The sequence below is a fragment of the Anastrepha obliqua genome, chromosome 6, assembly GCF_027943255.1.
Source record: "Anastrepha obliqua isolate idAnaObli1 chromosome 6, idAnaObli1_1.0, whole genome shotgun sequence".
Lineage (NCBI taxonomy): Eukaryota > Metazoa > Arthropoda > Insecta > Diptera > Tephritidae > Anastrepha > Anastrepha obliqua.
The window spans coordinates 43,926,527-43,953,291 of NC_072897.1; the positions used below are offsets into that span (position 1 = coordinate 43,926,527).

Genomic DNA, 26,765 nt, shown 5'->3' on the forward strand with positions numbered 1-26,765 from the left:
TAGTTTGAATACCTATTGGTAGATAGGGTCTCGAGGTATAGGTCAAAACGTGGACCCGGGTAACCTTCGGACGTGTATGTACAATATGGGTATCAAATGAAAGCTGTTGGTGAATACTTTATTACAGAGTATTTTTCATGCCGCTCCGTGACTGGGGTCTCGAGATATAGGTCAAAACGTGGACCCGGGTAACCTTTGGTTGTGTATGTACAATATGGGTATCAAATGAAAGCTGTTGATAAGTGCTTTAATAAGGGGTAATTTTCATACCTATTAATGACTAGGGTCTCGAAATATATGCCAAAACGTGGACCCGCCGTGTCTTTGAACAGAATTAAACCAAATTTACACACATTGTTAAGTAGGAATTGAAGATGATTTCCGTATAGTTTGAATACCTAATGGTAGATAGGGTCTCGAGGTATAGGTCAAAACGTGGACCCGGGTAACCTTTGGTTGTGTATGTACAATATGGGTATCAAATGAAAGCTGTTGATAAGTGCTTTAATACGGGGTAATTTTCATACCTATTGATGACTAGGGTCTCGAAATATATGCCAAAACGTGGACCCGCCGTGTCTTTGAACCGAATTAAACCAAACTTACACACATTGTTAAGTAGGTATTGAAGATGATTTCCGTATAGTTTGAATACCTATTGGTAGATAGGGTCTCGAGATATAGGTCAAAACGTGGACCCGGGTAACCTTCGGACGTGTATGTACAATATGGGTATCAAATGAAAGCTGTTGGTGAATGCTTTATTACAGAGTATTTTTCATGCCGCTCCGTGACTGGGGTCTCGAGATATAGGTCAAAACGTGGACCCGGGTAACCTTTGGTTGTGTATGTACAATATGGGTATCAAATGAAAGCTGTTGATAAGTGCTTTAATACGGGGTAATTTTCATACCTATTGATGACTAGGGTCTCGAAATATATGCCAAAACGTGGACCCGCCGTGTCTTTGAACCGAATTAAACCAAACTTACACACATTGTTAAGTAGGTATTGAAGATGATTTCGGTATAGTTTGAATACCTATTGGTAGATAGGGTCTCGAGATATAGGTCAAAACGTGGACCCGGGTAACCTTCGGACGTGTATGTACAATATGGGTATCAAATGAAAGCTGTTGGTGAATGCTTTATGATATGTTATGTTATGTTATGTTATGTTATGTTATGTTATGTTATGTTATGTTATGTTATGTTATGTTATGTTATGTTATGTTATGTTATGTTATGTTATGTTATGTTATGTTATGTTATGTTATGTTATGTTATGTTATGTTATGTTATGTTATGTTATGTTATGTTATGTTATGTTATGTTATGTTATGTTATGTTATGTTATGTTATTTTATGTTATGTTATGTTATTTTATGTTATGTTATGTTATGTTATGTTATGTTATGTTATGTTATGTTATGTTATGTTATGTTATGTTGTGTTATGTTATGTTACGTTATGTTATGTTATGTTATGTTATGTTATGTTATGTTATGTTATGTTATGTTATGTTATGTTATGTTATGTTATGTTATGTTATGTTATGTTATGTTATGTTATGTTATGTTATGTTATGTTATGTTATGTTATGTTATGTTATGTTATGTTATGTTATGTTATGTTATGTTATGTTATGTCATGTTATGTTATGTTATGTTATGTTATGTTATGTTATGTTATGTTATGTTATGTTATGTTATGTTATGTTATGTTATGTTATGTTATGTTATGTTATGTTATGTTATGTTATGTTATGTTATGTTATGTTATGTTATGTTATGTTATGTTATGTTATGTTTTGTTATGTTATGTTATGTTATGTTATGTTATGTTATGTTATGTTATGTTATGTTATGTTATGTTATGTTATATTATGTTATGTTATGTTAAAGTATACTATGTTATGTTAATGTTAACTCATTCTCTATATCCATACAAAATATCTATCAAACAAATAAAATTAAAATTTTCTTTTGAAAACTGCAACCATTCAATCAGTATTTCTTTATGACGTTATCACGTTTAACTATCGTCAGTAAACCGACTTTACAGACAACCTCTTTTTTCTTTTTATAAATCCATTTCACATCTATAATTTTCTTATCTTTAGGTCTTTCAAGTACTATCCACGTTTTATTTAAACTTTCTATCTCTGAATTCATGGCCTTTTCCATTCTCTGGATTCTTGGGAGTTGATCGCCTCCTCAATGTATTAGGTACGTTTGCGTTTACATGGTTTACATAAATATGGTGTATTACAGGGTTACCAAATCTATTCACAGGATTTCTTTTTCTCTCTGACGCTCTTTTTTCAACTATTTTCTCATTGTTATTTTGTAAAACATTTGATTCGTTATTTACTTCAGTATCATTATCAATAGCATTATCAAAACCATCTTCATTATCTTCATTTATTTCATTCAGATCATTATCTAGATTCAAATTTACAACATTTTCATCATCAAAATTTCTGTCATCATTATTATTATTTTTTTCTAAACAAATTAATTCTGTGCCCTCTTCAACTACTTGAACGTGTCTGGCATTAATTATTTTATTATTTACTAAGACTCTGTAACTATGATCATTGTAACCTACGAGTACACCCAATTTTGCTTTATCATCCCATTTATTTTTTCTCAAAGTTTCGGGTAATCTGACAAAAACTCTGCTTCCATAAATTTTCAAATGTTTTACATTAGGCTTTTTACCAAAAAATATTTCATATGGTGTTTTGTTTTCTTGAGTATTGGCTATTGCACGATTTTTCAAATAAGCGACAGTTTTCATTATTTCAGGCCAAAACCTGTGATTTATTTTTGGTTCTCTTGCTAGACATCTACCAATATCTATTGCAGATCTGTTAGGGGGCGTCCATAAATTACGTGAGGTGTTTTTTTTAATTTTTTGACCCTCCCTCCCCCCTGGTGAGATGTCGTGAGATTTTATTCAACCCCCTCCCCCATCCCCCAATCTCACGTGAGATTTTTCAAAATGTGTGTTTCTTATGTAAACGCGTTGGATTGTTATTGTAAAAAGAAAAAAATGCTTCGTGCTTTTATTTACGACTAGTTAAGACTAGTAATCAATATTGCTGAGAGTTATAAGTGTAATAAAAATTTAACAATCGTAACTACTGCGATTAAAAAAAGAATATCTACTCTAATTCAGTCCATGGAGAATCATGTGCGGTTTCAAGAGAGACTATTGGGACCAACATGTCCATAAGATTTTAAGTAAAATCATCTGCTCCTTCAACTTCGTTCTGATCTAGCCACTCTAAGGCGTTGACGCTTGCGCACAGTAACTCATTAGCTCGTCTTGTGACAATCCGTGAGGGTCGCACTTTGCGGAACATAGGCGCTTGCTTAGCTGGTGCAATGTGAGCTGCTCGCCTGTGCTCTGCAGCTCTTGTGATAGATGCGAAGTAAATACCGCGTGTACTGCAGCATCTTTTCTCTAAATTATCACGTATACTTGGGCAATAGAGATCATAAGGCGTGCTGATGAAGACATTCAGCGGTTGAATCGGTAGGCGTATTAGAAATGGAGCAAATGACTTTGCGTCATGCTCTTTAAAGTCCGGAATTGTCAAACGTCCACCAACCTGAGTGATAGGGTATGGAGGTGGCAGAAAACGGTCGTGAAGAATCATATGCAGATCCGTGTGTCCGTGTGTCGCTGCCACTCAGCTCGTACTCTCTTGTTCATCGAGTCGCGCGTTCGGCTGATAGTGGCGCGAAAACAAACGACGGGCTACACTGTACAGTAAATTCAGATTAAATTGAGCTATTTGGTATAAAACAAATATGGTGGTTTGACAGTAGTAATGTACATATAACGTCGAAGTATGAATGAAATTATTTTCTTTCGAACGAATTAGTGAACGATCTTAATCATACTACGATTTCGCTTAAGATAAGATCTGGATAATGGACCAAAATAGTATAATTTTTTTTTGTTTCAATCAGAAAAAAAATTGCGTGATATTTGCCGAGACCCCCCCTCTCCCCAACGTAAGATTAGATGAGATTTGACTCGACCCCCTCCCCCATAAAAACATCTCACGTAATTTATGGACGCCCCCTTATATCTTTCCGCGACTCCATTTAATTCATGAACATATGGTGGACATGGTAATAATTCAATTCCTTTATTTTTCGTAAATTGTTCAATTTCTTTGTTTACGTATTCTCTACCATTGTCACATCTAAATTTTTTTATTCTTTTATTGAATTTATTTTCGACTAAATTAACAAATTCTTTGAAACATTTTGCAGTTTCATCTTTACTTTTCGCGCATTTACTATAATCATCTATAAATGGAAGAAAATATTTTTACCACGATTACCAGAGGTATTATGTGGTCCATTTAAATCGGTATGAATTAATTCTAAAATTTCAGAAGTTTTAGTTCGCTTATTTTCGAACGGTACATTAGACATTTTGCTTTGTATACAATTTGCACATTTCATTATATTATTTTCCAATGTTTCAGGCAATCCTTCTACTAATTTGTCATTTACTAATTTATTTAAATATTGAAAATTTACATGGCCTAGCGCTCTATGCCATTTTTCTTTATCTGATAGTTTAACTACATTTGCATAAATCTCATTCTTTTCTTTTTTGTGCATAAAACTTTTCATTATATATAATCCATCTATTTTATTAGCAACAGCAACTTTCTATCATTATTATAAATTTTTGCATTTCGACCTCTTGAAACAATTGTACTATTTTCAGTTATTTTAGAAGAACTTAACAAATTCTTTCCAATGCCATTAACAAAGTATACATTTTTTAGTTCAACTTCTACTTGATTATAATAATTTTTGAATAATGTCTTAACTGTTCCTATTTTTGTTGCTTTTAAATTTTTTCCATCTGGAAATCTTACTTTAATAGGATTTTTTAAATCAATATACTTACAAAAATAATCTTCATTGATGATGATGTGGTCTGTGCAACCACTATCCAACAACCATTCAATTTCATTTTCATTCTCACACATATCTTTCACAACATCATTCGCATTCACTTTCACCACTTGCGTTGCTCACGACTCAGAAGGCAGCTCCTGGTGCTGCTCGCTGGTAGATGTTGACGCCTGATGTCCTTGGCCTCTGCCGCGACCGTAACCTCGTTGCGACGCGCCTCTGCCTCTCGGTGTACCACGATGTACTCTGGGGTTTGATTGGGCTCCTCTGCCCTGGCTGTGTTGAGATCCTTTTCCGAAGCTGCCTTGCTGTTTGTGCCAGCAGTCTCGTTGATAATGCCCAGGTTTTCCACACTGGAAGCATTATCTCATTGCCTTTGCACTAAAAGTTCTCACATTGGTCTTTTTTTCACAATCACTTTTGTTCCAGTTTTTTTCCTTAATTTTGGACATCGTATATTCGACAGTCCTTGACTCTTCAGGCACCAGTTCGATGAAGTCTCCTATGTAGCTGTAGTTAGGTGGTTGGGCTTTTATCAGGTACCGCATTTTTCTTCTTCTTTTAATGTGGCCCCAGCTGATTTCAACTCGTTACATGCCTTTTCGAAGTCAACGAGAAATTCGTCAACATTGCCGTAATTCCTCAATTTCACTTCTTCTAATTTTGACCTCTTGATAATTTGTAGTGAAGTTGACTGCGTTGAGTACATTTTTTCTAATTTCGACATTATTGTGTAAGTCGATGTGCACTCACTTATGTACTCTAACTGCCTGTCCGACAGAGCGCTTATCACGATTGTCGTGGCTTTTAGGTCGCTTTTCTTCCACGTACCTTCATCGTCGGCGGCAGTCTTTTCCCTTTTTGCTGGACCTTGACACTCCTTATACTCCAAAATGTTTAAAAGTCGAAACATCCAGCTCGAAAAATTTGCCCCATCAAACACTGGAATACTCACGTCGTCAATTTTTGCTTGCCTAGCCATTTCTTCTTCTTCCTGAATTTTCCAATTATTTTCGATTATAGTCTTCAAGATCAGAGTCCTCTTCAAAATTTTCAAAAAACTTTTTCTCAAAAAATTTCGGTTTTCTCTGCTTAACTCGAAATCTTCTTTTTTTATTTGCTCAACTAAGTGGTCAGTTGATTTATCTTCGTCGGAAACCAAACTTTGTAGTGTCGTCTTCAATTTAGCAAACATGTGCTAACCTCAAAATGCCTCGTGGACTTGCAGCCTTCTGGGCGATGAACATGTGCTCACTTTTAATCCAAGTGCATCAGCTTCCTGCACGGATGTTTTCCACACAATTTTCCCAAATTTCGTGTTCTAATTTTTTTCTTTTTCCGATTTCGGCACTACTTTTCCCATTCACCTGATTTTCCGCGTTTTCTCGAACCTTGCTCTGCTACCATGATGTAATAACTACAAATTGGGCTCTGCCTTTAAACAAAGTGACGATGCGCTCTATTGACTGGTCAACGATTGAATAATCTTTATTGTCACAAAGTCATGTATGTATGCACGCATGTAATTCCCGAGAGATGGCGCCAGGGGTATCAAAATCACGTTAAATACATTATTGTTATAATGTTGAATATTCATATATTACAACACGCCTCCTTGAATTTTCAACATTTTACATTAGTATTCATTCTTACTTTACATCAAATAATTCTATTTTCAAATTTTACGCATATCATTTCATTGTTGCTTTGTACTCTAAGGTATACAATTAATGTTTTAGTCTGCAATAACTCAAATCAACTTTAGCTCTTTTCTATTTTTCATAAATTTAATTCTGTTTAAACTCTTTGTTAATATATTTGCTAAATTACGTTCAGAATCGATTTTTACAATATCAATTACGCCATTTTCATATTTTCATTAATATAATGATACTGCACTTCAATGTGCTTCGAGTTTTTTGCGAAATTTCCAAATTTTGCGATTGCTACTGCGCCTGAATTATCTTCATATATTTTTATACGTTTGTCTATATTCAAATTAAATGATTCATTCAACAAATTTCTCAAAAATAAAACTTCTGTTACTGCTTCCGACATAGCGGTATACTCTGCAAAAGTTGAACATTTAGTTACTGTATTTTATTTACGGCGGCCGCCGTAGCCGAATTCACAGAGAGGTCGTTAGTTCGAATCTCGGTGAAAGCAAAATTAATAAAAACATTTTTCTAATAGCGGTCGCCCCTCGGCAGGCAATGGCAAACCTCCGAGTGTATTTCTGCCATGAAAAAGCTCCTCATAAAAATATCTGCCGTTCGGAATCGGCTTGAAACTGTAGGTCCCTCCATTTGTGGAACAACATCAAGACGCACACCACAAATAGGAGGAGGAGCTCGGCCAAACACCTAACAGAAGTGTACGCGCCAATTATTTATTTTATTATTTTGTTTACGTGTTTTCCAATAAATCAAATTACCAAATAATCTTATTACGAATCCCGTTGTAGATTTTCGATCTACATTATCTCCTGCATAATCTGAATCAACCATACAGTCTAAATGTTCATCTTTTGTATTTTTATCTGAATACGTTAATTTTAAATCTTTAGTCTTGTATAAATATTTAAATACTCTTAAAGCATATTTAAAATGCGTTTGATTATAACAGCTTTGAAATCTACTTAAGTAATTAACGTTGTAAGCAATATCTGGCCTTGTGCCTGTACTAATGTACAATAATTCACCAATTAAATTTCTGTATTTTACTCTCTCATTGATTTCACTCGCTTTTTCTAATTTTAAATTACTTTCCATTGGAGTATCATATAATTTTGAATTTTCCAAATTGTACTTTACAGCCAAAGATTCAATATAAAGCGTTTTTCAGTAAGAGCGCTTCAACTTTTTTTTTTGAATAAAACACAAACGGTTTGATTTTTTTAACTAATTTTTTTGTATTATCGAGTTTGAACATATACATTTAAGTATGAAATTCGATTTCTTTTGCATGATCACCGCGTGCACGTTTTACGAAGTCCAATCGTTGAACCCATTTTTTGACCACTCTTTTGCATAAATCGGCCGAAATTCCAGCAATTTCGCTTTCAATATTGGCTCTGAGCTCACAAATCGTAGCCGGCTTGTTACTGTAGACCAATGACTTCACATAACCCCAAAGTAAATAGTCTACAGGCGTCAAATCACACGAGCGCGGCGGCCATTCGACCGGTCCATTTCTGGAAATAATGCGCTCATCGAACTTACTCTTCAACAAATCAATTGTAGCGTGTGCTGTGTGGCTTGTGGCCCCGTGCTGTTGAAACCACATGTCGTCTAAGTCCATACTATTCAATTGCGCCCAAAAATAATCGTTTATCATGTCGCGGTATCGAATTCCATTCACAGTAACGTGGCGATCGTTATCGTCAACGAAAAAATATGGGCCAATTACGCCGCCGGCATGTAAACCGCACCAAACAGTCACTCTTTGTGGGTACATTGGTTTTCCGGCAATCTCTCTTGGATTATCTTTCGCCCAAATGCGGAAATTCTGCTTATTGACGACTCCACTGAGGTGAAAATGTGCGTCCTCACTGAAGATGAAGTGCGCGATATGCATTTTGATTCGAACGCCCGTTTTCATAATAAGCCTGAATAACTTTAACGCGTTGCTCAAGTGTGTAGTGTTCCATGATGAAATGTATACTAATGAAGTTTACAAATGACAAGCGAAAAATAAAAAATATTGCGTCGTTCGCCCTCCCTATCGGAAAAAAGTTGAAGCGCACCTATTGAAAAACGCTTTATCTTGTTTGACTTAATGTCATTGTTTTTCTGTCATCACTATAATTTATATCGATTTCTATATAATTATTAATTTTACCTAAATCTTTCATTCAAAATCTTTGCATTAAATTTCCTTTAATTTTATCAATTTTCTTTTTATCTTGACAGCAAATCAAAAGATCATCTACGAAAACTAAAATGTATATTGGATCTTTGCCTGTGTTATTTACATACAAACAGTAGTCATAATTACTTCTGATGCTTTCCATTTCAATTCAACCGGGCTATTCGGGTCATGTTCTTCGATTTCGATGTAACTGAAATATGTTGCTCTCTGGTCAAAATAATGACACACGTATTTTTTTGTTCGCCCGAAAAAATTTTTTTTCAAGAGTTATCGGCAATTTTGTTTTTCGGCTCAAGCTCGATTTTTTTTAATTATATAAGAAAAAATTTTTTTAAATGCCCATAACTTAGTCAAAAATGAACCGATTTTAATAATTCTGGGTTCAAAATGATCGTAATTACTTACACGAGCGACTTCATATAGAAACAATTACAAAAAAAGTAGTTGAAAATTTTTTATTTAGCAAAAAAGAAAAAAAATTGAAATTTTTTCGAAACTCAATATTTCAAAAAGTGTATTTTTGTTTTTTTTATAACTTTTTCCAAATCAAGAGGACACCTCAAACTTCAATTAAGCTGAATGTCCAGTAGCTAAAATGAGTTGTTTTTGAGTAATGAATTTTTGAGTAAAAAACCTGTTTCGCACTTTTTGTTTTTTGCAAAATAAAAAATTTGCAACTACTTTTTTGCAATCATCGAATTACTTAAATGTATATGTTCAAACTCGATAATAAAAAAAAATTAGTTAAAAAAATCAAACCGTTTGTGTTTTATTAAAAAAAAAAAGTTGAAGCGCTCTTACTGAAAAACGCTTTATATTGAATCTTTGGCTGTAAAGTACAATTTGGAAAATTCAAAATTATATGATACTCCAATGGAAAGTAATTTAAAATTAGAACAAGCGAGTGAAATCAATGAGAGAGTAAAGTACAGAAATTTAATTGGTGAATTATTGTACATTAGTACAGGCACAAGGCCAGATATTGCTTACAACGTTAATTACTTAAGTAGATTTCAAAGCTGTTATAATCAAACGCATTTTAAATATGCTTTAAGAGTATTTAAATATTTATACAAGACTAAAGATTTAAAATTAACGTATTCAGATAAAAATACAAAAGATGAACATTTAGACTGTATTGTTGATTCAGATTATGCAGGAGATAATGTAGATCGAAAATCTACAACGGGATTCGTAATAAGATTATTTGGTAATTTGATTTATTGGAAAACACGTAAACAAAATACAGTAACTAAATGTTCAACTTTTGCAGAGTATACCGCTATGTCGGAAGCAGTAACAGAAGTTTTATTTTTGAGAAATTTGTTGAATGAATCATTTAATTTGAATATAGACAAACGTATAAAAATATATGAAGATAATTCAGGCGCAGTAGCAATCGCAAAATTTGGAAATTTCGCAAAAAACTCGAAGCACATTGAAGTGCAGTATCATTATATTAATGAAAATATGAAAATGGCGTAATTGATATTGTAAAAATCGATTCTGAACGTAATTTAGCAAATATATTAACAAAGAGTTTAAACAGAATTAAATTTATGAAAAATAGAAAAGAGCTAAAGTTGATTTGAGTTATTGCAGACTAAAACATTAATTGTATACCTTAGAGTACAAAGCAACAATGAAATGATATGCGTAAAATTTGAAAATAGAATTATTTGATGTAAAGTAAGAATGAATACTGATGTAAAATGTTGAAAATTCAAGGAGGCGTGTTGTAATATATGAATATTCAACATTATAACAATAATGTATTTAACGTGATTTTGATACCCCTGGCGCCATCTCTCGGGAATTACATGCGTGCATACATACATGACTTTGTGACAATAAAGATTATTCAATCGTTGACCAGTCAATAGAGCGCATCGTCACTTTGTTTAAAGGCAGAGCCCAATTTGTAGTTATTACATCATGGTAGCAGAGCAAGGTTCGAGAAAACGCGGAAAATCAGGTGAATGGGAAAAATAGTGCCGAAATCGGAAAAAGAAAAAAATTAGAACACGAAATTTGGGAAAATTGTGTGGAAAACATCCGTGCAGGAAGCTGATGCACTTGGATTAAAAATGAGCACATGTTCATCGCCCAGAAGGCTGCAAGTCCACGAGGCATTTTGAGGTTAGCACATGTTTGCTAAATTGAAGACGACACTACAAAGTTTGGTTTCCGACGAAGATAAATCAACTGACCACTTAGTTGAGCAAATAAAAAAAGAAGATTTCGAGTTAAGCAGAGAAAACCGGAATTTTTTGAGAAAAAGTTTTTTGAAAATTTTGAAGAGGACTCTGATCTTGAAGACTATAATCGAAAATAATTGGAAAATTCAGGAAGAAGAAGAAATGGCTAGGCAAGCAAAAATTGACGACGTGAGCAGGCCCGGCAAAATAGGTGGGTACGGTGGGTAGTTGTACCCACTCAGAAAATTCCGGGTGGGTAAAACTCCCACCCAGATTTTGATGACATTTTTCGAAAAATTTATGTTTTTTGAGACTGGCAGTAAAGTACGTGCCAGAAATCAATCAGCTGAATCAAGGTGTATTCATGTTAGGTGTACGCAGTAGCTTTCCCCATGTATTTGTTAGTGCAATTTGAAAGAGACTTGTCAAAGTACAAACGAGAACATAAACACACACACACACAAACAAATGTAAGCGCCTTGATTTTGACAACTATGCTTGCAATTGAAAATGAAAAAAGTAAAAATCAGCTGTTCAACTAATTCGACCTGCAAGGCTGCCAGTATTCTCCCTTAAAAATCGCCAAAATCACCAAATTTTACTAGCATGTTACAGCTGCTAACTAGGATTGGAAATTATGGAACTATCGAGTTTATCGAAATATGCGTTGGTATTGCGATGCCTACTTTTCCCCACAGTCATTTTGTTATTGCAGAGCCCTAATTTGTGATTTTGAAAAAAATACTGGCAGCCCTGTCGACCTTCATGTCTATTGTTAAAAAGTAGTGATGAAACGAAAATAAAGAAAAGAAACTGGAAAGGGGGTTGAAGTGAAAAGAACGATGGATAAATTTATAGTGCGACGGAAAAGAAATAACGAAGTGAGCGTGGAAGATGCGGTTAGACAAGTCGAGGTGGAATAACTGACAGAAATTCAGTATACTAAAGCTGACGAGCGCGTTGATGTAGTAGATTGCAATCAAAATCAATACCAAGAAAGCAATAAAAACTATATTAAAAAACGTAAGTAAAAAATAGCTTTTTATACACATGTGCATGAAATACATTTATATTTGTATTCATGTTTTTTCAGATACTTCAAAAAGTCTAACCACACCCCCACGTTTCAAACGCTATAAAGAACAATATCCATGGCTTATAATCAAAAATGATAAAGGATTTTGCACTGATTGTACTGATGCATGCGAACGGAAATTAGTCATCAATTTGCACTCGCGTGAAGTCCAATCTAAGAAAGCCTGGGTTGACGACGGGTTTTCAAACTGGAAGCATGGAGCAGATCGACTAAAAATTCATTCAACAACTTGCCTACACCTCAATTGCGTCGAAGCATTATTGAACGTTGCAAAAACTAACGTGGTTCAGCAAATATCGACAGCCCATTTCAAGCAGATGATGGATAATCGTACAGCGTTATTAAAAATATTCAGCACATTGAAAGCACTGGCTATACAAGGTTTGCCTATAAGAGGAGACAACAATGATGAAAGATCGAACTTCATGACGTTCCTACAGGCCCGTGCAGAAGATGTCGTGGAACTGAAAGCTTGGCTCCAAAGAGATGGTCATAAATGGCTACACCACAGAAGTCAAAATGAAATCCTCGAACTAATGGCCACCACAGTTTCAATGGAAATTATAGAAGACATAAGAAACGCCGAATACTGCTCCATTTTATTGGATGAAACCTCGGATGTATCCCGAATCGAGCAAGTATCTGTTTGTCTGAGAATTGTTTCCGAAGATTTGACAGCAAAAGAACACTTTATTTCATTTTTTTCGACTTCGGACACAAAGGCCAAAACATTATTCGATCTTGTCGAAGAAATCTTCCAAAAATACAACTTGCCATTGTCAAAAGTCAGGGGTCAGTGTTACGATGGAGCTTCCAATGTTTCTGGCAATATTTCGGGATTGCAGACGCGAATTCTTGAAAAAGAGTCTCGAGCATTGTATGTACACTGCAATGCTCATAATTTAAATCTCGTTGTCCAGGATGCGATTGAAAATATGTCATCAGCAAGAAAATGCATTGGAATATTAAGAGAAATTATAAACTTTGTTAGAGACTCTCCAAAACGAATTGCACAATTCAGAGATTTACAGATTCAAGCGGAAAACGAGGGAGAGGAAAACTTGCCTTCTCTTGCAGCCTATTGCCCGACCAGGTATTGATAAGGAATCGAAATTTCGTCTTTAAAATGTATACACTGAATAAAAAAAAATAGGTACACTAAAATTTTTTTGAATTTCGTTAGACATGGTGCTAAGATGGTATTTCTAAAATCTTGTAATTAAAAAATAGCCAATTATATAACAGGAAGAAAAAAAAGTTTGCACAAAGTTCAGGGGAATTTTTCAAAATTTGCTAAACGGCCATCAAAATTTTCACCTTTTTTGGCAGAATGTTTAGAATTAATTTTTTTTTGTATGGAAGAAATTAGGCAAAACCCTCGACGAAAAAAATTCTAAAAAATCAGGGAAATTTCGCTACTTCTAGCTTGCACATTATTACAGTCAAATTGACTGGCCTACAAAACTGCGTACTCAGAAAATTTCTAAAAATTCTGCCAAAAAAGGTAAAAATTTTGATGGCCGTTTAGCAAATTTTGAAAAATTCCCCTGAACTTTGTGCAAACTTTTTTTTCTTCCTGTTATATAATTGGCAATTTTTTAATTACAAGATTTTAGAAATACCATCTTAGCACCATGTCTAACGAAATTCAAAAAAATTTTAGTGCACCAATTTTTTTTTATTCAGTTTAAATCGGCATGCCATACGAAAACTAACACTAGAAATTTTGTGTCTGAAGAAAACTAACACTTTCACTTTTTGTTTGAAGAAAATGTACTACCTAAAATTGTTTCGTTTTCGCCAGCACAAATTAAAAGTGTTAGTTTTCTTACATCATTTTGAAAGTGTAATTTTTCGTAGGCAATTTTAAAAGTGTTAGTTTTCGTATGGCACGTCGAAATATACATACATGTTTAAGATTTTTAGATTTTGTTATTTTCATGATACAGATGGGTTGTACGAATAAAATCTTTAAAAACTGTGAGGGACAATTATGCTCAACTAATGCAATTTTTCCATGATCGCAGTGTCGACAAGGAAATTAACAGTGCAATGTCAACCAAGGCATCTGGATTCTACGATTACATGGAGTGTTTTGATTGTACGTTTTATTTGAACATATTAATAGAAATGTTTGATCGCATCGAAATATTGAACAAAGACCTGCAAAAGATGAATCTTTCCGTCATCGAATCATACGAAAAAGTCGGAGCAGTGACTGACGTTTTAAACGCTTCTCGTGACTCCAAATTTGAAGAAATTTGGCAAAAAAGCGTCCAAGCAGCTGAGGATCTCGAAATTGACGAACCACGAATTCCGCGTCAACGAAAAATTCCGAAACGCCTCGATACAGGTACAACCACAAACGTTCAATTCAAGACTGCTAAAGCTTTTTCAGAAAGTCGTACATCGAAATTTATGATCAATTAATTTCGTCACTGAGGAGGCGATTTGAAAATGATTCCGCGCAATTTTTCAAATTGTTGGAAAGGTTTGCAATCGGTCAGGCCGCAGACATTGGTGTCATTGTGAAATTTTATAAAGATGATTTTGACAAAGAACGTTTGCTTAGCGACAGAAACATGTTTATGGAACTTCTAAAAAGACAAAATGAGCAAGCTAATAACTTGAGAGAGGTTGTAGATTTTCTAAAAAAATATGAATGGGTTAGAGGGATTATTCCAGAATTCCAGCGATTTGTTCGCTTGCTCATCACGATTCCTGGCTCATATTGTTCAAATGAACGAAGTTTTTCTGTTCTCCGTCGACTCAAATCATATTTAAGGTCTACAATGTCGCAGGATCGGCTTAATAACATTGCTATTTTACATGTGTATCGCGAGATTACAGACAAACTTGATTTAGAAAAGTTATTAAATCAGTTTATTTCACGAAAAGCAAAGCGCACCGCAATTTTTGCATTGCGCACCTGAGTTTCTATTAAAGTAGGTTGCTTATTTATACGTAGAGTTACGATATTTACCTTAATGATAATATTTTGTAACTTCAATAAGAAATGATAGTAAACAAATTTTTGAAAATTAAAAAAATCTTTTTTCTTGCCGACATCGCCCCCCCTTCCTCCTTCACCCTAACCAACTACCCACCCAGGCTGAAAGTCTTCTGCCGGGCCTGGACGTGAGTATTCCAGTGTTTGATGGGGCAAATTTTTCGAGCTGGAAGTTTCGACTTTTAAACATTTTGGAGTATAAGGAGTGTCGAGGTCCAGCAAAAAGGGAAAAGACCGCCGCCGACGATGAAGGTACGTGGAAGAAAAGCGACCTAAAAGCCACGACAATCGTGATAAGCGCTCTGTCGGACAGGCAGTTAGAGTACATAAGTGAGTGCACATCGACTTACACAATAATGTCGAAATTAGAAAAAATGTACTCAACGCAGTCAACTTCACTACAAATTATCAAGAGGTCAAAATTAGAAGAAGTGAAATTGAGGAATTACGGCAATGTTGACGAATTTCTCGTTGACTTCGAAAAGGCATGTAACGAGTTGAAATCAGCTGGGGCCACATTAAAAGAAGAAGAAAAATGCGGTACCTGATAAAAGCCCAACCACCTAACTACAGCTACATAGGAGACTTCATCGAACTGGTGCCTGAAGAGTCAAGGACTGTCGAATATACGATGTCCAAAATTAAGGAAAAAAACTGGAACAAAAGTGATTGTGAAAAAAAGACCAATGTGAGAACTTTTAGTGCAAAGGCAATGAGATAATGCTTCCAGTGTGGAAAACCTGGGCGTTATCAACGAGACTGCTGGCACAAACAGCAAGGAAGCTACGGAAAAGGATCTCAACACAGCCAGGGCAGAGGAGCCCAATCAAACCCCAGAGCACATCGTGGTACACCGAGAGGCAGAGGCGCGTCGCAACGAGGTTACGGTCGCGGCAGATGCCAAGGACATCAGGCGTCAACATCTACCAGCGAGCAGCACCAGGAGCTGCCTTCTGAGTCGTGAGCAACGCAAGTGGTGAAAGTGAATGCGAATGATGTTGTGAAAGATATGTGTGAGAATGAAAATGAAATTGAATGGTTGTTGGATAGTGGTTGCACAGACCACATCATCAACAATGAAGATTATTTTTGTAAGTATCTTGATTTAAAAAATCCTATTAAAGTAAGATTTCCAGATGGAAAAAATTTAAAAGCAACAAAAATAGGAATAGTTAAGACATTATTCAAAAATTATTATAATCAAGTAGAAGTTGAACTAAAAAATGTATACTTTGTTAATGGCATTGGAAAGAATTTGTTAAGTTCTTCTAAAGTAACTGAAAATAGTACAATTGTTTCAAGAGGTCGAAATGCAAAAATTTATAATAATGATAGAAAGTTGCTGTTGCTAATAAAATAGATGGATTATATAGAATGAAAAGTTCTATGCACAAAAAAGAAAAGAATGAGATTTATGCAAATGTAGTTAAACTATCAGATAAAGAAAAATGGCATAGAGCGCTAGGCCATGTAAATTTTCAATATTTAAATAAATTAGTAAATGACAAATTAGTAGAAGGATTGCCTGAAACATTGGAAAATAATATAATGAAATGTGCAAATTGTATACAAAGCAAAATGACTAATGTACCGTTCGAAAATAAGCGAACTAAAACTTCTGAAATTTTAGAATTAATTCATACCGATTTAAATGGACCACATAATACCTCTGGTAATCGTGGTAAAAAATAGTTTCTTCCATTTATAGATGATTATAGTAAATGCGCGAAAAGTAAAGATGAAACTGCAAAATGTTTCAAAGAATTTGTTAATTTAGTCGAAAATAAATTCAATAAAAGAATAAAAAAATTTAAATGTGACAATGGTAGAGAATACGTAAACAAAGAAATTGAACAATTTACGAAAAATAAAGGAATTGAATTATTACCATGTCCACAATATGTTCATGAAATAAATGGAGTCGCGGAAAGATATAAGGGGGCGTCCATAAATTACGTGAGATGTTTTTATGGGGGAGGGGGTCGAGTCAAATCTCATCTAATCTTACGTTGGAGAGAGGGGGGGTCTCGGCAAATATCACGCAATTTTTTTTCTGATTGAAACAAAAAAAAATTATACTATTTTGGTCCATTATCCAGATTGTACATGCTTAAGATTTAATCTTAAGCGAAATCGTAGTATGATTAAGATCGTTCACTAATTCGTTCGAAAGAAAATAATTTCATTCATACTTCGACGTTATATGTACATTACTACTGTCAAACCACCATATTTGTTTTATACCAAATAGCTCAATTTAATCTGAATTTACTGTACAGTGTAGCCCGTCGTTTGTTTTCGCGCCACTATCAGCCGAACGCGCGACTCGATGAACAAGAGAGTACGAGCTGAGTGGCAGCGACACACGGACACACGGATCTGCATATGATTCTTCACGACCGTTTTCTGCCACCTCCATACCCTATCACTCAGGTTGATGGACGTTTGACAATTCCGGACTTTAAAGAGCATGACGCAAAGTCATTTGCTCCATTTCTAATACGCCTACCGATTCAACCGCTGAATGCCTTCATCAGCACGCCTTATGATCTCTATTGCCCAAGTATACGTGATAATTTAGAGAAAAGATGCTGCAGTACACGCGGTATTTACTTCGCATCTATCACAAGAGCTGCAGAGCACAGGCGGGCAGCTCACATTGCACCAGCTAAGCAAGCGCTTATGTTCCGCAAAGTGCGACCCTCACGGATTGTCACAAGACGAGCTAATGAGTTACTGTGCGCAAGCGTCAACGCCTTAGAGTGGCTAGATCAGAACGAAGTTGAAGGAGCAGATGATTTTACTTAAAATCTTATGGACATGTTGGTCCCAATAGTCTCTCTTGAAACCGCACATGATTCTCCATGGACTGAATTAGAGTAGATATTCTTTTTTTAATCGCAGTAGTTACGATTGTTAAATTTTTATTACACTTATAACTCTCAGCAATATTGATTACTAGTCTTAACTAGTCGTAAATAAAAGCACGAAGCATTTTTTTCTTTTTACAATAACAATCCAACGCGTTTACATAAGAAACACACATTTTGAAAAATCTCACGTGAGATTGGGGGATGGGGGAGGGGGTTGAATAAAATCTCACGACATCTCACCAGGGGGGAGGGAGGGTCAAAAAATTAAAAAAAACACCTCACGTAATTTATGGACGCCCCCTAACAGATCTGCAATAGATATTGGTAGATGTCTAGCAAGAGAACCAAAAATAAATCACAGGTTTTGGCCTGAAATAATGAAAACTGTCGCTTATTTGAAAAATCGTGCAATAGCCAATACTCAAGAAAACAAAACACCATATGAAATATTTTTTGGTAAAAAGCCTAATGTAAAACATTTGAAAATTTATGGAAGCAGAGTTTTTGTCAGATTACCCGAAACTTTGAGAAAAAATAAATGGGATGATAAAGCAAAATTGGGTGTACTCGTAGGTTACAATGATCATAGTTACAGAGTCTTAGTAAATAATAAAATAATTAATGCCAGACACGTTCAAGTAGTTGAAGAGGGCACAGAATTAATTTGTTTAGAAAAAAATAATTAATAATAATGATGACAGAAATTTTGATGATGAAAATGTTGTAAATTTGAATCTAGATAATGATCTGAATGAAATAAATGAAGATAATGAAGATGGTTTTGATAATGCTATTGATAATGATACTGAAGTAAATAACGAATCAAATGTTTTACAAAATAACAATGAGAAAATAGTTGAAAAAAGAGCGTCAGAGAGAAAAAGAAATCCTGTGAATAGATTTGGTAACCCTGTAATACACCATATTTATGTAAACCATGTAAACGCAAACGTACCTAATACATTGAGGAGGCGATCAACTCCCAAGAATCCAGAGAATGGAAAAGGCCATGAATTCAGAGATAGAAAGTTTAAATAAAACGTGGATAGTACTTGAAAGACCTAAAGATAAGAAAATTATAGATGTGAAATGGATTTATAAAAAGAAAAAATTATAAAGCAAGATTAGTCGTAAGAGGTTTTCAACAAAAGGAGTACCTTGAAAATGTTTATTCGCCAGTCGGCAAAATGCAAACTTTGAAAATTTTATTAAGCTATTGTTGTTCACATAATTTATTCATAGATCAAATGGATGTTGAGACAGCTTTTCTTAATGGAACTGTTAAATCTGAAGTTTATATTAATCAACCTAGAGGCTATGAAACAGATAAAAATAAAGTATGCAAATTACAAAAAGCGTTGTATGGTCTGAGAGAAAGTCCAAGAGCTTGGTATGAGTGTTTTCATCAACATGTAGAAAAAATGAATTTTGTCAGAAGATGCTTTCCATTTCAATTCAACCGGGCTATTCTGGTCATGTTCTTCGATTTCGATGTAACTGAAATATGTTGCTCTCTGGTCAAAATAATGAGACACGTATTTTTTTTATTCGCCCGAAAAAATTTTTTTTCAAAAGTTATCGGGAATTTTGTTTTTCGGCTCAAACTCGATTTTTTTTAATTATATAAGAAACAATTTTTTTTAAATGCCCATAACTTAGTCAAAAATGAACCGATTTTAATAATTCTGGGTTCAAAATGATCGTAGTTACTTACACGAGCGACTTCATATAGAAACAATTGCAACAAAGTAGTTAAAAATTTTTTATTTAGCAAAAAAGAAAAAAAATTGAAATTTTTTCGAAATTCAATATTTCAAAAAGTGTATTTTTGTTTTTTTTATAACTTTTTCCAAATCAAGAGGACACCTCAAACTTCAATTAGGCTGAATGCCCAGTAGCTAAAATGAGTTGTTTTTGAGTAATGAATTTTTGAGTAAAAAACCTGTTTCGCACTTTTTGTTTTTTGCAAAATAAAAAATTTGCAACTACTTTTTTGCAACTGTTTCTACATGAAATCGCTCGTATAAGTAATGACGATCCTTTTGAATTCAAAATTATTAAAATCGGTTCATTTTTGACTAAGTTATGAGCATTTAAAAACAAAATTTTCTTATATTATTAAAAAAAATCGATTTTGAGCCGAAAAACAAAATTGCCGATAAAGCTTGAAAAAAAATTTTTTCGGGCAAAAAAAAATACGTGTCTCATTAGTTTGACCAGAGAGCAACATATTTGAGTTACATCGAAATCGAAGAACATGTCCCGAATAGGCCTTTTGAATTGAAATGGAAAGAATCTATATAAGAAATTTTTTTTTAATTACTCATTACTTAGTCAAAAAAAAGCCGATTTGAATGATTCTGGGCTCAAAATAATGGTAATTACTTACACGAACGACTTCGTGCAGAAACAATTGCAAAAAAGTAGTTGAAAATATTTTATTTTGCAAAAAACAAAAAGTGTGAAACAGGGTTTTTACTCAAAAATTCATTACTCAAAAACAACTCATTTTAGCTACTGAGCATTCAGCTTAATTGAAGTTTGAGGTGTCCTCTTGATTTGGAAAAAGTTATAAAAAAAACAAAAATACACTTTTTGAAATATTGAATTTCGAAAAAATTTCAATTTTTTTTCTTTTTTGCTAAATAAAAAATTTTCAACTACTTTTTTTGCAATTGTTTCTATATGAAGTCGCTCGTGTAAGTAATTACGATCATTTTGAACCCAGAATTATTAAAATCGGTTCATTTTTGACTAAGTTATGGGCATTTAAAAAAATTTTTCTTATATAATTAAAAAAAATCGAGCTTGAGCCGAAAAACAAAATTGCCGATAACTCTTGAAAAAAAAAATTTTCGGCGAGAGCAACATATTTGAGTTACATCGAAATCGAAGAACATGTCCCGAATAGGCCGTTTGAATTGAAATGGAAATAATCTATATAAGAAATTTTTTTTTAATTACTCATTACTTAGTCAAAAAAAAAGCCGATTTGAATGATTCTGGGTTCAAAATAATGGTAATTACTTACACGAACGACTTCGTGCAGAAACAATTGCAAAAAAGTAGTTGAAAATGTTTTATTTTGCAAAAAACAAAAAGTGTGAAACAGGGTTTTTACTCAAAAATTCATTACTCAAAAACAACTCATTTTAGCTACTGGGCATTCAGCTTAATTGAAGTTTGAGGTGTCCTCTTGATTTGGAAAAAGTTATAAAAAAAACAAAAATACACTTTTTGAAATATTGAATTTCGAAAAAATTTCAATTTTTTTTCTTTTTTGCTAAATAAAAAATTTTCAACTACTTTTTTTGTAATTGTTTCTATATGAAGTCGCTCGTGTAAGTAATTACGATCATTTTGAACCCAGAATTATTAAAATCGGTTCATTTTTGACTAAGTTATGGGCATTTAAAAAAATTTTTTCTTATATAATTAAAAAAAATCGAGCTTGAGCCGAAAAACAAAATTGCCGATAACTCTTGAAAAAAAATTTTTTCGGGCGAACAAAAAATACGTGTGTCATTATTTTGACCAGAGAGCAACATATTTGAGTTACATCGAAATCGAAGAACATGTCCCGAATAGGCCTTTTGAATTGAAATGGAAAGAATCTATATAAGAAATTTTTTTTTAATTACTCATTACTTAGTCAAAAAAAAAGCCGATTTGAATGATTCTGGGTTCAAAATAATGGTAATTACTTACACGAACGACTTCGTGCAGAAACAATTGCAAAAAAGTAGTTGAAAATGTTTTATTTTGCAAAAAACAAAAAGTGTGAAACAGGGTTTTTACTCAAAAATTCATTACTCAAAAACAACTCATTTTAGCTACTGAGCATTCAGCTTAATTGAAGTTTGAGGTGTCCTCTTGATTTGGAAAAAGTTATAAAAAAAACAAAAATACACTTTTTGAAATATTGAATTTCGAAAAAATTTCAATTTTTTTTCTTTTTTGCTAAATAAAAAATTTTCAACTACTTTTTTTGCAATTGTTTCTATATGAAGTCGCTCGTGTAAGTAATTACGATCATTTTGAACCCAGAATTATTAAAATCGGTTCATTTTTGACTAAGTTATGGGCATTTAAAAAAATTTTTTCTTATATAATTAAAAAAAATCGAGCTTGAGCCGAAAAACAAAATTGCCGATAACTCTTGAAAAAAAATTTTTTCGGGCGAACAAAAAATACGTGTGTCATTATTTTGACCAGAGAGCAACATATTTGAGTTACATCGAAATCGAAGAACATGACCCGAATAGCCCGGTTGAATTGAAATGGAAAGCATCAGAAGTAATTATGACTACTGTTTGTATGTAAATAACACAGGCAAAGATCCAATATACATTTTAGTTTTCGTAGATGATCTTTTGATTTGCTGTCAAGATAAAAAGAAAATTGATAAAATTAAAGGAAATTTAATGCAAAGATTTTGAATGAAAGATTTAGGTAAAATTAATAATTCTATAGGAATCGATATAAATTATAGTGATGACAGAAAAACAATGACATTAAGTCAAACAAGATAAAGCGTTTTTCAATAGGTGCGCTTCAACTTTTTTCCGATAGGGAGGGCGAACGACGCAATATTTTTTATTTTTCGCTTGTCATTTGTAAACTTCATTAGTATACATTTCATCATCGATACCGCGACATGATAAACGATTATTTTTGGGCGCAATTGAATGGTATGGACTTAGACGACATGTGGTTTCAACAGGACGGTGCCACAAGCCACACAGCACACGCTACAATTGATTTGTTGAAGAGTAAGTTCGATGAGCGCATTTTTCCAGAAATGGACCGGTCGAATGGCCGCCGCGCTCGTATGATTTGACGCCTGTAGACTATTTACTTTGGGGTTATGTGAAGTCATTGGTCTACAGTAACAAGCCGACTACGATTTGTGAGCTCAGAGCCAATATTGAACGCGAAATTGCTGGAATTTCGGCCGATTTATGCAAAAGAGTGGTCAAAAAATGGGTTCAACGATTGGACTTCGTAAAACGTGCACGCGGTGGTCATGCAAAAGAAATCGAATTTCATACTTAAATGTATATGTTCAAACTTGATAATAAAAAAAAATTAGTTAAAAAAATCAAACCGTTTGTGTTTTATTGAAAAAAAAAGTTGAAGCGCTCTTACTGAAAAACGCTTTATATTGAATCTTTGGCTGTAAAGTACAATTTGGAAAATTCAAAATTATATGATACTCCAATGGAAAGTAATTTAAAATTAGAACAAGCGAGTGAAATCAATGAGAGAGTAAAGTACAGAAATTTAATTGGTGAATTATTGTACATTAGTACAGGCACAAGGCCAGATATTGCTTACAACGTTAATTACTTAAGTAGATTTCAAAGCTGTTATAATCAAACGCATTTTAAATATGCTTTAAGAGTATTTAAATATTTATACAAGACTAAAGATTTAAAATTAACGTATTCAGATAAAAATACAAAAGATGAACATTTAGACTGTATGGTTGATTCAGATTATGCAGGAGATAATGTAGATCGAAAATCTACAACGGGATTCGTAATAAGATTATTTGGTAATTTGATTTATTGGAAAACACGTAAACAAAATACAGTAACTAAATGTTCAACTTTTGCAGAGTATACCGCTATGTCGGAAGCAGTAACAGAAGTTTTATTTTTGAGAAATTTGTTGAATGAATCATTTAATTTGAATATAGACAAACGTATAAAAATATATGAAGATAATTCAGGCGCTGTAGCAATCGCAAAATTTGGAAATTTCGCAAAAAACTCGAAGCACATTGAAGTGCAGTATCATTATATTAATGAAAATTATGAAAATGGCGTAATTGATATTGTAAAAATCGATTCTGAACGTAATTTAGCAAATATATTAACAAAGAGTTTAAACAGAATTAAATTTATGAAAAATAGAAAAGAGCTAAAGTTGATTTGAGTTATTGCATACTAAAACATTAATTGTATACCTTAGAGTACAAAGCAACAATGAAATGATATGCATAAAATTTGAAAATAGAGTTATTTGATGTAAAGTAAGAATGAATACTAATGTAAAATGTTGAAAATTCAAGGAGGCGTGTTGTAATATATGAATATTCAACATTATAACAATAATGTATTTAATGTGATTTTGATACCCCTGGCGCCATCTCTCGGGAATTACATGCGTGCATACATACATGACTTTGTGACAATAAAGATTATTCAATCGTTGACCAGTCAATAGAGCGCATCGTCACTTTGTTTAAAGGCAGAGCCCAATTTGTAGTTATTACATCATGGTAGCAGAGCAAGGTTCGAGAAAACGCGGAAAATCAGGTGAATGGGAAAAATAGTGCCGAAATCGGAAAAAGAAAAAAATTAGAACACGAAATTTGGGAAAATTGTGTGGAAAACATCCGTGCAGGAAGCTGGTGCACTTGGATTAAAAGTGAGCACATGTTCATGGCCCAGAAGGCTGCAAGTCCACGAGGCATTTTGAGGTTAGCACATGTTTGCTAAATTGAAGACGACACTACAAAGTTTGGTTTCCGACGAAGATAAATCAACTGACCACTTAGTTGAGCAAATAAAAAAAGAAGATTTCGAGTTAAGCAGAGAAAACCGGAATTTTTTGAGAAAAAGTTTTTTGAAAATTTTGAAGAGGACTCTGATCTTGAAGACTATAATCGAAAATAATTGGAAAATTCAGGATGAAGAAGAAATGGCTAGGCAAGCAAAAATTGACGACGTGAGTATTCCAGTGTTTGATGGGGCAAATTTTTCGAGCTGGAAGTTTCGACTTTTAAACATTTTGGAGTATAAGGAGTGTCAAGGTCCAGCAAAAAGGGAAAAGACCGCCGCCGACGATGAAGGTACGTGGAAGAAAAGCGACCTAAAAGCCACGACAATCGTGATAAGCGCTCTGTCGGACAGGCAGTTAGAGTACATAAGTGAGTGCACATCGACTTACACAATAATGTCGAAATTAGAAAAAATGTACTCAACGCAGTCAACTTCACTACAAATTATCAAGAGGTCAAAATTAGAAGAAGTGAAATTGAGGAATTATGGCAATGTTGACGAATTTCTCGTTGACTTCGAAAAGGCATGTAACGAGTTGAAATCAGCTGGGGCCACATTAAAAGAAGAAGAAAAATGCGGTACCTGATAAAAGCCCAACCACCTAACTACAGCTACATAGGAGACTTCATCGAACTGGTGCCTGAAGAGTCAAGGACTGTCGAATATACGATGTCCAAAATTAAGGAAAAAAACTGGAACAAAAGTGATTGTGAAAAAAAAGACCAATGTGAGAACTTTTAGTGCAAAGGCAATGAGAAATGCTTCCAGTGTGGAAAACCTGGGCATTATCAACGAGACTGCTGGCACAAACAGCAAGACAGCTACGGAAAAGGATCTCAACACAGCCAGGGCAGAGGAGCCCAATCAAACCCCAGAGCACATCGTGGTACACCGAGAGGCAGAGGCGCGTCGCAACGAGGTTACGGTCGCGGCAGAGGCCAAGGACATCAGGCGTCAACATCTACCAGCGAGCAGCACCAGGAGCTGCCTTCTGAGTCGTGAGCAACGCAAGTGGTGAAAGTGAATGCGAATGATGTTGTGAAAGATATGTGTGAGAATGAAAATGAAATTGAATGGTTGTTGGATAGTGGTTGCACAGACCACATCATCAACAATGAAAATTATTTTTGTAAGTATCTTGATTTAAAAAATCCTATTAAAGTAAGATTTCCAGATGGAAAAAATTTAAAAGCAATAAAAATAGGAACAGTTAAGACATTATTCAAAAATTATTATAATCAAGTAGAAGTTGAACTAAAAAATGTATACTTTGTTAATGGCATTGGAAAGAATTTGTTAAGTTCTTCTAAAGTAACTGAAAATAGTACAATTGTTTCAAGAGGTCGAAATGCAAAAATTTATAACAATGATAGAAAGTTGCTGTTGCTAATAAAATAGATGGATTATATAGAATGAAAAGTTCTATGCACAAAAAAGAAAAGAATGAGATCTATGCAAATGTAGTTAAACTATCAGATAAAGAAAAATGGCATAGAGCGCTAGGCCATGTAAATTTTCAATATTTAAATAAATTAGTAAATGACAAATTAGTAGAAGGATTGCCTGAAACATTGGAAAATAATATAATGAAATGTGCAAATTGTATACAAAGTAAAATGACTAATGTACCGTTCGAAAATAAGCGAACTAAAACTTCTGAAATTTTAGAATTAATTCATACCGATTTAAATGGACCACATAATACCTCTGGTAATCGTGGTAAAAAATATTTTCTTCCATTTATAGATGATTATAGTAAATGCGCGAAAAGTAAAGATGAAACTGCAAAATGTTTCAAAGAATTTGTTAATTTAGTCGAAAATAAATTCAATAAAAGAATAAAAAAATTTAGATGTGACAATGGTAGAGAATACGTAAACAAAGAAATTGAACAATTTACGAAAAATAAAGGAATTGAATTATTACCATGTCCACCATATGTTCATGAATTAAATGGAGTCGCGGAAAGATATAAGGGGGCGTCCATAAATTACGTGAGATGTTTTTATGGGGGAGGGGGTCGAGTCAAATCTCATCTAATCTTACGTTGGAGAGAGGGGGGGTCTCGGCAAATATCACGCAATTTTTTTTCTGATTGAAACAAAAAAAAATTATACTATTTTGGTCCATTATCCAGATCTTATCTTAAGCGAAATCGTAGTATGATTAAGATCGTTCACTAATTCGTTCGAAAGAAA

The 26,765-nt window shown here is 33.8% G+C and overlaps 1 protein-coding gene across 1 annotated transcript; it reads left to right on the forward strand.

The window, feature by feature from the left end:
* Positions 1–10,756: 10,756 nt before the first annotated feature.
* On the forward strand, positions 10,757–14,545 carry LOC129250440 (zinc finger protein 862-like). Its single transcript, XM_054890059.1, has 3 exons — positions 10,757–10,796; positions 12,113–12,992; positions 14,143–14,545. The coding sequence occupies exons 1-3, from the start codon at positions 10,757–10,759 to the stop codon at positions 14,543–14,545; spliced, it is 1,323 nt and encodes a 440-aa protein (XP_054746034.1).
* Positions 14,546–26,765: the final 12,220 nt, after the last annotated feature.